The sequence below is a fragment of the Bufo bufo genome, chromosome 1, assembly GCF_905171765.1.
Source record: "Bufo bufo chromosome 1, aBufBuf1.1, whole genome shotgun sequence".
Lineage (NCBI taxonomy): Eukaryota > Metazoa > Chordata > Amphibia > Anura > Bufonidae > Bufo > Bufo bufo.
In genome coordinates this window covers 709,252,346-709,265,395 of record NC_053389.1, presented here as the reverse complement: position 1 = coordinate 709,265,395, position 13,050 = coordinate 709,252,346, and the positions used below count along the sequence as shown (strand labels likewise).

At 42.7% G+C, this 13,050-nt stretch overlaps 1 protein-coding gene across 2 annotated transcripts in view; it reads left to right on the top strand.

Moving 5' to 3' along the window:
- Nucleotides 1-13,050, top strand: part of LOC120985976 (protein FAM169B-like) — a 90,405-nt gene that overhangs the window by 12,102 nt on the left and 65,253 nt on the right. The window contains exons 1-2 of one of the 2 annotated variants that reach the window (XM_040414220.1): nucleotides 9,378-9,484; nucleotides 12,674-12,810. In XM_040414220.1, coding sequence (XP_040270154.1) covers nucleotides 9,391-9,484; nucleotides 12,674-12,810 — 231 coding nt within the window. In that variant the 5' untranslated portion in view covers nucleotides 9,378-9,390. Of the gene's footprint in view, nucleotides 1-9,377; nucleotides 9,485-12,673; nucleotides 12,811-13,050 lie in introns of those variants that run through there. The other variant, XM_040414221.1, reaches the window with a different exon arrangement.

Below are 13,050 nucleotides of genomic sequence, written 5' to 3'. Positions count from 1 at the left end.
AACCCCCTGTAAAGCTCCATTCAGATGTCCGCATGATTTTTACGGATGCACTGATAGATGGATCCGATCCGCAAAACGCATCCGGACGTCTGAATGAAGCCTTACAGGGGCGTGATCAATGACTGTGGTGATCACCCCATATAGACTCCCTGATCACCCCCCTGTAAAGCTCCATTCAGATGTCCGCATGATTTTTACGGATGCACTGATAGATGGATCCGATCCGCAAAACGCATCCGGACGTCTGAATGAAGCCTTACAGGGGCGTGATCAATGACTGTGGTGATCACCCCATATAGACTCCCTGATCACCCCCCTGTCATTGATCACCCCCCTGTAAAGCTCCATTCAGATGTCCGCATGATTTTTACGGATGCACTGATAGATGGATCCGATCCGCAAAACGCATCCGGACGTCTGAATGAAGCCTTACAGGGGCATGATCAATGACTGTGGTGATCACCCCATATAGACTCCCTGATCACCCCCCTGTCATTGATCACCCCCCTGTAAAGCTCCATTCAGATGTCCGCATGATTTTTACGGATCCACTGATAGATGGATCGGATCCGCAAAACGCATCCGGACGTCTGAATGAAGCCTTACAGGGGAGTGATCAATGACTGTGGTGATCACCCCATATAGACTCCCTGATCACCCCCCTGTCATTGATTACCCCCCTGTAAAGCTCCATTCAGATGTCCGCATGATTTTTACGGATGCACTGATAGATGGATCGGATCCGCAAAACGCATCCGGACGTCTGAATGAAGCCTTACAGGGGCGTGATCAATGACTGTGGTGATCACCCCATATAGACTCCCTGATCACCCCCCTGTCATTGATCAACCCCCCTGTCATTGATCACCCCCCCTGTCATTGATCACCCCCCTGTCATTGATCACCCCCCTGTCATTGATCACCCCTCTGTAAGGCTCCATTCAGATATTTTTTTGGCCCAAGTTAGCAGAATTTTTTTTTTTTTTCTTACAAAGTCTCATATTCCACTAACTTGTGTCAAAAAATAAAATCTCACATGAACTCACCATACCCCTCACGGAATCCAAATGCGTAAAATTTTTTAGACATTTATATTCCAGACTTCTTCTCACGCTTTAGGGCCCCTAGAATGCCAGGGCAGTATAAATACCCCACATGTGACCCCATTTCGGAAAGAAGACACCCCCAGGTATTCCGTGAGGGGCATATTGAGTCCATGAAAGATTGAAATTTTTGTCCCAAGTTAGCGGAACGGGAGACTTTGTGAGAAAAAAATTAAAAATATCAATTTCCGCTAACTTGTGCCAAAAAAAAAAAATTTCTATGAACTCGCCATGCCCCTCATTGAATACCTTGGGGTGTCTTCTTTCCAAAATGGGGTCACATGTGGGGTATTTATACTGCTCTGGCATTCTAGGGGCCCCAAAGCGTGAGAAGAAGTCTGGTATCCAAATGTCTAAAAATGCCCTCCTAAAAGGAATTTGGGCACCTTTGCGCATCTAGGCTGCAAAAAAGTGTCACACATCTGGTATCGCCGTACTCAGGAGAAGTTGGGGAATGTGTTTTGGGGTGTCATTTTACATATACCCATGCTGGGTGAGAGAAATATCTTGGTCAAATGCCAACTTTGTATAAAAAAATGGGAAAAGTTGTCTTTTGCCAAGATATTTCTCTCACCCAGCATGGGTATATGTAAAATGACACCCCAAAACACATTCCCCAACTTCTCCTGAATACGGCGATACCACATGTGTGACACTTTTTTGCAGCCTAGGTGGGCAAAGGGGCCCATATTCCAAAGAGCACCTTTAGGATTTCACAGGTCATTTACCTACTTACCACACATTAGGGCCCCTGGAAAATGCCAGGGCAGTATAACTACCCCACAAGTGACCCCATTTTGGAAAGAAGACACCCCAAGGTATTCCGTGAGGGGCATGGCGAGTTCCTAGAATTTTTTATTTTTTGTCACAAGTTAGTGGAAAATGATGATTTTTTTTTTTTTTTTTTCATACAAAGTCTCATATTCCACTAACTTGTGACAAAAAATAAAAAGTTCCATGAACTCACTATGCCCATCAGCGAATACCTTGGGGTCTCTTCTTTCCAAAATGGGGTCACTTGTGGGGTAGTTATACTGCCCTGGCATTCTAGGGGCCCAAATGTGTGGTAAGGAGTTTGAAATCAAATTCTGTAAAAAATGACCTGTGAAATCCGAAAGGTGCTCTTTTGAATATGGGCCCCTTTGCCCACCTAGGCTGCAAAAAAGTGTCACACATCTGGTATCTCCGTAATCGGGAGAAGTTGGGGAATGTGTTTTGGGGTGTCATTTTACATATACCCATGCTGGGTGAGAGAAATATCTTGGCAAAAGACAACTTTTCCCATTTTTTTATACAAAGTTGGCATTTGACCAAGATATTTATCTCACCCAGCATGGGTATATGTAAAAAGACACCCCAAAACACATTCCTCAACTTCTCCTGAATACAGAGATACCAGATGTGTGACACTTTTTTGCAGCCTAGGTGGGCAAAGGGGCCCACATTCCAAAGAGCACCTTTCGGATTTCACAGGTCATTTACCTACTTACCACACATTTGGGCCCCTAGAATGCCAGGGCAGTATAACTACCCCACAAGTGACCCCATTTTGGAAAGAAGAGACCCCAAGGTATTCGCTGATGGGCATAGTGAGTTCATGGAAGTTTTTATTTTTTGTCACAAGTTTGTGGAATATGAGACTTTGTATGAAAAAAAAAAAAAAAAAAAAAAAATCATCATTTTCCACTAACTTGTGACAAAAAATAAAAAATTCTAGGAACTCGCCATGCTCCTCACGGAATACCTTGGGGTGTCTTCTTTCCAAAATGGGGTCACTTGTGGGGTAGTTATACTGCCCTGGTATTCTAGGGGCCCAAATGTGTGGTAAGGAGTTTGAAATCAAATTCAGGAAAAAATGAGGAGTGAAATCCGAAAGGTGCTCTTTGGAATATGGGCCCCTTTGCCCACCTAGGCTGCAAAAAAGTGTCACACATCTGGTATCCCCGTACTCAGGAGAAGTTGAGGAATGTGTTTTGGGGTGTCTTTTTACATATACCCATGCTGGGTGAGATAAATATCTTGGTCAAATGACAACTTTGTATAAAAAAATGGGAAAAGTTGTCTTTTGCCAAGATATTTCTCTCACCCAGCATGGGTATATATAAAATGACACCCCAAAACACATTCCCCACCTTCTCCTGAGTACGGAGATACCAGATGTGTGACACTTTTTTGCAGCCTAGGTGGGCAAAGGGGCCCATATTCCAAAGAGCACCTTTCGGATTTCACTGGTCATTTTTTACAGAATTTGATTTCAAACTCCTTACCACACATTTGGGCCCCTAGAATGCCAGGGCAGTATAACTTCCCCACAAGTGACCCCATTTTGGAAAGAAGAGACCCCAAGGTATTCGCTGATGGGCATAGTGAGTTCATAGAACTTTTTATTTTTTGTCACAAGTTAGTGGAATATGAGACTTTGTAAGAAAAAAAAAAAAAAAAAAAAAAAATCATAATTTTCCGCTAACTTGTGACAAAAAATAAAAAGTTCTATGAACTCACTATGCCCATCAGTGAATACCTTAGTGTGTGTACTTTCAGAAATGGGGTCATTTGTGGGGTGTTTGTACTGTCTGGGCATTATAGAACCTCAGGAAACATGACAGGTGCTCAGAAAGTCAGAGCTGCTTCAAAAAGCGGAAATTCACATTTTTGTACCATAGTTTGTAAACGCTATAACTTTTACCCAAACCATTTTTTTTTTACCCAAACATTTTTTTTTTATCAAAGACATGTAGAACTATAAATTTAGAGCAAAATTTCTATATGGATGTCGTTTTTTTTGCAAAATTTTACAACTGAAAGTGAAAAATGTCATTTTTTTGCAAAAAAATCGTTAAATTTCGATTAATAACAAAAAAAGTAAAAATGTCAGCAGCAATGAAATACCACCAAATGAAAGCTCTATTAGTGAGAAGAAAAGGAGGTAAAATTCATTTGGGTGGTAAGTTGCATGACCGAGCAATAAATGGTGAAAGTAGTGTAGGTCAGAAGTGTAAAAAGTGGCCTGGTCTTTCAGGGTGTTTAAGCACTGGGGGCTGAGGTGGTTAAAGGGATTCTGTCACCTCGTTTTAGGTTATAGAGATGCGGACATGCACGGCTAGATAGCCGCTAGCATGTCCGCAATATACCGATCCTATAGGGCTGTGTCCTTTTATTTAGTTTACATTTTTTATTTTTTGATATGTAAATGAGCCTTGTAAGGTGCCCAAGGGGCTGTACTAACCTTCTTGGAGCCCAGCCACGCCCGCCTGTGAAGGAGCCCAGCACCGCCTGCGTCCTCCGAATCTCCTCCTTTCTTCACAGTTAGATTGCCGTAATCTAACTGTGAAGAAAGGAGGAGATTCGGAGGACACAGGCGGTGCTGGGCTCCTTCACAGGGGGGCGTGGCTGGGCTCCAAGAAGATTAGTACACAGCCCCTTGGACACCTTACAAGGCTCATTTACATATCTCTAAAATCATTTTTTAAACTAAATAAAAGGACACAGCTTTATGGGACAGGTATATTGCGGACATGCTAGTGGCGATCTACCTATGCATGTCCGCATCTCTATAACCTAAAACGAGGTGACAGAATCCCTTTAACCACCTCAGCCCTCCTAGCTTAAACACCCTTAATGACCAGACCACTTTTTACAATTCTGCACTACACTACTTTCACGGTTTATTGCTCGGTCATGCAACTTACCACCCAAATGAATTTTACCTCCTTTTCTTCTCACTAATAGAGCTTTCATTTGGTGGTATTTCATTGCTGCTGACATTTTTACTTTTTTTGTTATTAATCGAAACTTACCGATTTTTTTGCAAAAAAATGACATTTTTCGCTTTCAGTTGTAAAATTTTTCAAATAAAACTACATTTCTATTTAATTTTTTCTCTAAATTTATTGTTCTACATGTCTTTGATAAAAAAAAATGTTTGGGTAAAAAAAAATGGTTTGGGTAAAAGTTTTAGCGTTTCCAAACTATGGTACAAAAATGTGAATTTCCGCTTTTTGAAGCAGCTCTGACTTTCTGAGCACCTGTCATGTTTCCTGAGGTTCTACAATGCCCAGACAGCAGAAACACCCCACAAATGACCCCATTTCGGAAAGTAGACACCCTAAGGTTTTCGCTGATGGGCATAGTGAGTTCATAGAAGTTTTTATTTTTTGTCACAAGTTAGCGGAAAATGATGATTTTTTATTTTATTTCCTTACAAAGTCTCATTTTCCGCTAACTTGTGACAAAAAAAAAAAAATTCTAGGAACTCGCCATGCCCCTCACGGAATACCTTGGGGTGTCTTCTTTCCAAAATGAGGTCACTTGTGGGGTAGTTATACTGCCCTGGCTTTTTAGGGGCCCTAATGCGTGAGAAGTAGTTTGAAATCAAAATGTGTAAAAAATGCCCTGTGAAATCCTAAAGGTGCTCTTTGGAATGTGGGCCCCTTTGCCCACCTAGGCTGCAAAAAAGTGTCACACATGTGGTATCGCCGTACTCAGGAGAAGTTGGGTGATGTGTTTTGGGGTGTCTTTTTACATATACCCATGCTGGGTGAGAGAAATATCTCGGCAAAAGACAACTTTTCCCATTTTTTTATACAAAGTTGGCATTTGACCGAGATATTTATCTCACCCAGCATGGGTATATGTAAAATGACACCCCAAAACACATTGCCCAACTTCTCCTGAGTACGGCGATACCACATTTGTGACACTTTTTTGTAGCCTAGATTCGCAAAGGGGCCCAAATTCCTTTTAGGAGGGCATTTTTAGACATTTGGATCCCAGACTTCTTCTCACGCTTTAGGGCCCCTAAAATGCCAGGGCAGTATAAATACCACACATGTGACCCCATTTTGGAAAGAAGACACCCCAAGGTATTCCGTGAGGGGCATGGCGAGTTCATAGAAGTTTTTTTTTTTTTTTGGCACAAGTTAGCGGAAATTGTTTTTTTTTTTTTTTTCTCACAAAGTCTCCCTTTCCGCTAACTTGTGACAAAAAATAAAATTTTACATGAACTCGCCATGCCCCTCACAAAATACCTTGAGGTGTCTTCTTTCCAAAATGGGGTCACATGTGGGGTATTTATACTGCCCTGGCATTTTAGGGGCCCTAAAGCGTGAGAAGAAGTCTGGAATATAAATGTCTAAAAATTTTTACGCATTTGGATTCTGTGAGGGGTATGGTGAGTTCATGTGAGATTTTATTTTTTGTCACAAGTTAGTGGAATATGAGACTTTGTAAGAAAAAACAAAAAAAAATAATAAATAAAAAAATATAAATTTCCGCTGACTTGTGCCAAAAAAATGTCTGAATGGAGCCTTACAGGGGGGTGATCACCCCCCTGTAAGGCTCCATTCAGAGGTCCGTATGTGTTTTGCGGATCCACGGATCCATGGATCGGATCCGCAAAACGCATACGGACCTCTGAATGGAGCCAGCCTTACAAGGGGGTGATCAATGACAGGGGGTTATCAGGGAGTCTATATGGGGTGATCACCACCCTGTCATTGATCACCCCCCTGTCATTGATCACCCCCCTGTAAGGCTCCATTCAGACGTCCGTATGTGTTTTGCGGATCCGATCCATGGATCAGTGGATCCGCAAAACACATACGGACCTCTGAATGGAGCCAGCCTTACAAGGGGGTGATCAATGACAGGGGGTGATCAGGGAGTCTATATGGGGTGATCACCCCCCTGTAAGGTTCCATTCAGACGTCCGTATGTGTTTTGCGTATCCACGGATCCATGGATCGGATCCGCAAAACACATACGGACGTCTGAATGGAGCCTTACAGGGGGGTGATCAGGGAGTCTATATGGGGTGATCACCCCCCTGTCTTTGATCACCCCCCTGTAAGGCTCCATTCAGACGTCCGTATGTGTTTTGCGGATCCGATCCATGGATCCGTGGATACGCAAAACACATACGGACCTCTGAATGGAGCCAGCCTTACAAGGGGGTGATCAATGACAGGGGGTGATCAGGGAGTCTATGTGGGGTGATCACCTCCCTGTAAGGCTCCATTCAGACGTTCGTATGTGTTTTGCGGATCCGATCCATGGATCCGCAAAACACATACGGACCTCTGAATGGAGCCTGACAGGGGGGTGATCAGGGAGTCTAATATGGGGTGATCAGGGGTTAATAAGGGGTTAATAAGTGACAGGGGGGGGGTGTAGTGTAGTGGTGTTTGGTGCTACTTATTACAGAGCTGCCTGTGTCCTCTGGTGGTCGATCCAAGCAAAAGGGACCACCAGAGGACCAGGTAGCAGGTATATTAGACGCTGTTATCAAAACAGCGTCTAATATACCTTTTAGGGGTTAAAAAAAATCGCATCTACATCCTGCCAGCGGTAACCGCTGGCAGGCTGTAGATCCACTCGCTTACCTTCGGTTCCTGTGAACGCGCGCGAGTGGACGCGCCGGCGCGTCCACCCAGAACAACAGGGCCGCCTCCAGGACGCAATCCTGCGTACGGCGGTCCTGAGGTGGTTAAGGAAGTGCTGCAGGAAGCAAGCAGCAAGCATGCTGTGGCCAGGGCTGAGAGGAAACTGTGGAGCAGATCCCAGAACAGCAGTACCTAGACAGACAGAGCCCAGGACTGCAGCGGTGAATGGGAAGCAGTGGCCGCAGATCACCCCTGAACACGGCGCCCGGGACCACGGCGGTAAGCAGGGGAACAGCGGCGCACAGCACCCGCTGTTACACTCAGTGTCTCTTCATATGAGACATAACAAAAACAATTCCACCAAAATCTGCCCCCCAAAAAACATTTAGCGCTTCTTCCCTTCTGAGCCGTGCCGTGTGTCTATACAGCGGTTTACAACCACATGTGGGGTGTTTATGTAAACTGCAGAATCAGGGTAATAAATATTGAGTTGTTTTGGGGTGTTAACCCTTGCTGTGTTACAGGAAAGATGGATTAAAATGGAAAATCTGTAAAAAAGGGAAATTTTCGAATTTCACATCAATTTTCCTTTAATTCTTGTGGAACACCTACAGGGTTGCCAAAGTTTGTCAAATCAGTTTTTAATAAATTGTGGTGTGTAGTTTATAAAATGGAGTAATTTAACACATAGGGAATGTTGCATAACAACTATTTTATTAGGTATCACTTTCCATCTTAAAAGCAGAGAAATAAAAATTTTGGAAATAGTGAATCTTTCCACATTTTTGTTAAATTTATATTTATTTTTTTAAATAAAGATGAACCGTACCAACTCAAATTTATCACTACCATGAATTACAATGTGTCACAAGAAAATAAATTCAGAATGGATTGGATAAGTAAAAGCATTTCAAAGTTATTACCACATAAAGTGACACATGTCAGATTTGCAAAACTCGTCCTGGTCCTTAAAGGGGTTCTCCAGGGATCATTTAAAATAGCCACCAACAACCTGTCCTAGAATGTTAGCAGGACTAGTTGCCTCCACTTACAGAGCTGCCCGGGGCGGGTGAGGGGATAGAGCCTTACTACACTGCTCTACTATAGATGGTAATGATGTGATCCTTATCTACACAATGATGTGATCCTGCCTACGATATACCATCATGGCTGAGCAGCCTGACAGGAACACTCACCAGTGTGTAGTACTGTATATGCAACTACCAGAGGGTAGTGTGTAGTGAGGCCCTCCTTATCCCTGTAGGCAGCTCTGCAAGTGGAGGCAATCACATGCTAGGACTGGTTGCTGATGGCCATTTTAAATCTTTCCCGGAGAACCCCTTTAAGGTGAAAACTGGCTGTGTCCTGAAGGGGTTAAGCTGCAGTGGATCCGCACAATTGACACGCTGTGGATTTCAAAAGCCGCAAAGCATGTCAATTTCTGTGCATCCAAAATCTGCACCATGTACGTGGGATTGGGAAGATTTCATTAACTTTGCTGGTACTTTATTACGCTGTCCATGTGTAATAGCTGTGCATAATCCGCACCGTGCGCCTGTACCGTAACATCTCTGATCCCTTGTTGTAACCTTGACTTGTGTTCTGGGAAAGATTAGGTAATGGCTTTTGTTTCCTGTTGATCCCAGAAAGTGAGCGGCGATATCTGGTACATGTTATAATGCATTGTACATTTCCCTGTGACAGGGCGGATAAAATAACCAGCAAGTGCCATCTGATTTCTAACACTTCTAACGCCAGACTCTCTTATATTCCATCTCTTTATATAAGTACATTCCTTACGGTGGAGCTGAATTCCGCAGAAACAAATGGAAGGAAGCTGATATCCAAGCGGGACCCTCCAGTCTCCACTCGGGAGGGGGTTGTTTACCAGTTCTTCTCTGTTTAAGATGGGCTCAGTAATGCCCAGAATTCCCTCTGCACAGGGCAGCGCTTCTAAATTTACCCTCCTTGTGGTTATTTGGTATCTCCTGTCCAGTGACCGTAAGATGTTCATTTGCATTCATATTTCACATTCTTTTCCTAATTATTTTACTTTTAACCCTTGGTGGACTTGAATGCATGTATGTTTCCCCGTATCACGTATTTTAGTGTATGGAAGCGAGACACTTAATACCACAGAGATATTTTTCAGACATTAATAATGCATAATTATTAAAAAGGATTACCAGTGTTTAATAAGTGATGTTTAACAACTTTTTACATACTTTGAGGGTCATTTACATAGCGCACTTTGCCTGGTGTAAGCGTAAAAAAGTCATAAACCCCTTTTTGCGACTTTTTTGTAACGCCTGTGCGACAATATTTTGTCGCAAGAGCATTTTTGTGCCGTGCTCACCACTTGGGAGCGGTGGGGGCTGGGACTGTGTCCCCGACAAATTTGCTAATTTTACGCCTGTTTCCATGCGCGAAAGAGGAGTGAAAACGACTCCAGTCAGGGGCTGGAGAAGATTACACTCCAGGTGCACCTAATTTATGACGAGACGCACACCTTGTCCTAAATATGGCGATTCCTCTGGTAGCGCAGGGGGGAAACAAAGACCGATATAAAGTGCCTATGTTTGTAAATGACCCCCATTGTGTTTCAATTCACCACAATTTGCTAAATATCTTCTTGCTGTCAGTGAATGGGAAAATTAACATTTATATCCAAGGGCTAAAAACGTAAATCCTTCTGAAAGCTGAAGGCTGCAGTTGTATCCAGTCTTGACAGTTTTATGCCTTTTATAAAGATTTTCTTAGTTTTTATCTCGAATTTCATGAAACTATGGCAAAAATGTTGGTGTTTCACGAAAGCGCAACATTTATACCAATGCTTTGAGAAAATGGCAGCAAAAACTATGACAACCACAATGTGTGAATATAGCCTACAGTATGGAAAGTAAATAGTCAGGATGCCATGGTGATGCTTTTTATGTACAGTGATACGTTATAGCAAATCAAGGCAGGAGAGGGATTTTCTGATGCAGTTTTTGGCCTAAAACAAGGAGTGGATTCAAAACAGAAGTGAGGTAGTATTTGTCCTTTATGCTAACGTGCTGCCACATGTTGCCGCTGTGGTGCAGGGAAAAAAACATGCTGTTTTGCAACAATATACCTACATTTTTGGTGCATTTTCTTCCAGCAAATGGAAAACACACAGAAAAACTGAATTACATTCATTAGAAAATAGTTACCTTAAAGGGGTTGTCTCACTTCAGCAAATGGCATTTATCATGTAGAGAATATTAACACAAGGCACTTACTAATGTATTGTGATTGTCCATATTGCCTCCTTTGCCGGCTGGATTAATTTTTCCATCACATTTTATACTGCTTGCGACCACCCTTCTATCCAGCATCAGTGGCCATGCTTGCACACTATAGGAAAAAGCACCAGGCTATGTGAGCTCCCACGGTCCCGGCCACCAGAGAGGCTAGTGCTTTTTTCTGTAGTGTGCAAGCACGGCCACCATGGAAACGAGCAGTATATAATGTAATGTAAAAATGAGTCTAGCCAGCAAAGGAAGCAAATATGTACAGTCACAATACATTAGTAAGTGCCTTGTATTAGCTTTCTCTACATAATAAATACCACTTGCTGTAGTGAGACAACCCCTTTAAAGTAATTTAAGTCTGCTGTGTATTTTCTCTTTGCTGGAAGAAAGTGCACCAAAAATGCAGATATATTGTTGCAAAAACCGCATGTCTATTTTGGTGCATTTTCTTTTTTTTTGCCACATCCAAAATGCAGCACAGTCGCAATGTGTAGCAGCACTCTTAGGGCTAATGGCCACAAACGTAAGGGTTCTGTGCCAGTGCTGTGGACTGCAAATAGAGGTCTGCAATGCACAGGCACCGGCCGTGTGCCCTCTGTGCTGCGAACGTGGACACATTGATTTGATGCTGCAAAAGATAGGACATGTCTTATTTTTTGCGGTGCTGAGGCACGGACCTGAAAGCTTACAGAAGTGCTTTGTAGTGTTTCCATAGGCTTCCGATGGACATGCCCTATCTTTGGCCATATCTTTTGGATCCTGGACCCATTCAAGTAAATTCGCAGCATGGCGTGCACACGGCCAGTGTCCGTATATTGCAGACCCGCTTTTTGTGGTCTGCAATACAGGGAGGGAGCCCTTACGTTTGTGGGCATGAGCCCTTACTCTTCTTTTATAATTCACACCTGATTTTGGCTTTAAAAACTGCATGAAAAAAATTGCATGTGAAAACCCAGCCTTTAAAGGCCACTTTAGCATGGTAAGTATTGTTCATCAGTATTTGTAAGCCAGTATCAGGAATGGAACCTACAGAGAAAAGTATATGGCCTCCTGCACACGACTGTGTCTGTTTTGCGGTCCATTATCTTCAGTGGGTCCGAGGTCCACACAGATGATCCTTGTGCTTTTCACGTCCGTACATCCATTTCACAAAAAGACAGAACATGTCCTATACTTGGCTGCAAAACACAGACCAAGGACCCATTGAATTCAGTGGGTCAGCAAAAAAAAAAAATGCGGATTGCACACAGACCGCATCCGTATTTCGTGGATCCGCGATTTGCGGACAGCAAAACTGTTACCGCCGAGGGCATGAGGCCTAATGGAAAGATTTGTATATCTTCTGTGTTTTGGACCCATTGCTGGTTTTGATATATATATATATATATATATATATATATAATAAAAATAAACGCTTGTGTGTTCTGCATTTCATACTTCTCATAGACCTTCAGCTAACATCTTGAACTGCCGTTTTTTTTTTCTGTGAAACATGCACACAAAAAAAAAGCAACTAAAACTGCAGAAAAATGTCACTAAAAAACTAGGAGAGAAAACACCCTTGTAGAGGCGGCAGCAGCCCCTTGTCATGATGCTCCAAGTGTTTATTAGTGATATTTTTTTAACATTCTAGATTTTCATAATGTTCCCCTACTTTAGGAGATTTCCTAGACCATTACAGTGGATTGTTTCAGCAGAGAAAGCACTCTTACAGGGAATTTCAGCTGTTGTCCTCTAAGCCTCTTCATACCCTGCAGTCTGCTTTCTGCTAATGCATTCCAGTGATGAGTGACTACAATAATATTTTATTAGGCAACTGCTATTTTGTTTTTCTTTATGGTACAACAGAATTGCTGCTTTTCTTATAGAAACCTCATGTTGTGTGCTGTATCTAACACAAGCTGTCACTTTGTAGAACGTTGCTCCCCTATTGACAATATAACGTCGTCAGATTTGCGAGGCATCTTGGAGCGTTCAGCCCAGCACTACCTGCATATAAGACAGCATCATGGACCCTCTACTGAATTTTTTTCCTGTCCAGATGGAGAGAAGGTATGTGCGTGGAATAAGTGCATGTGGTTATTTCACTACTTGAATTGGGCCAGTATAGAGGTCTAAGGACTATATGGTCCACCAGTGGTCTTCAGCCTTTCTGTCTAGCCATAACTATGGCTCTCAGCCTGAATTTTCTTGCCTGCATTTTTATGTTGTTTCTTTTACTGATCTGTGTACCTAATTTCCAGTTGTGCAACCTTAAAATAACATGTTTGCCAGTAAAAGGCCCACCCAAAC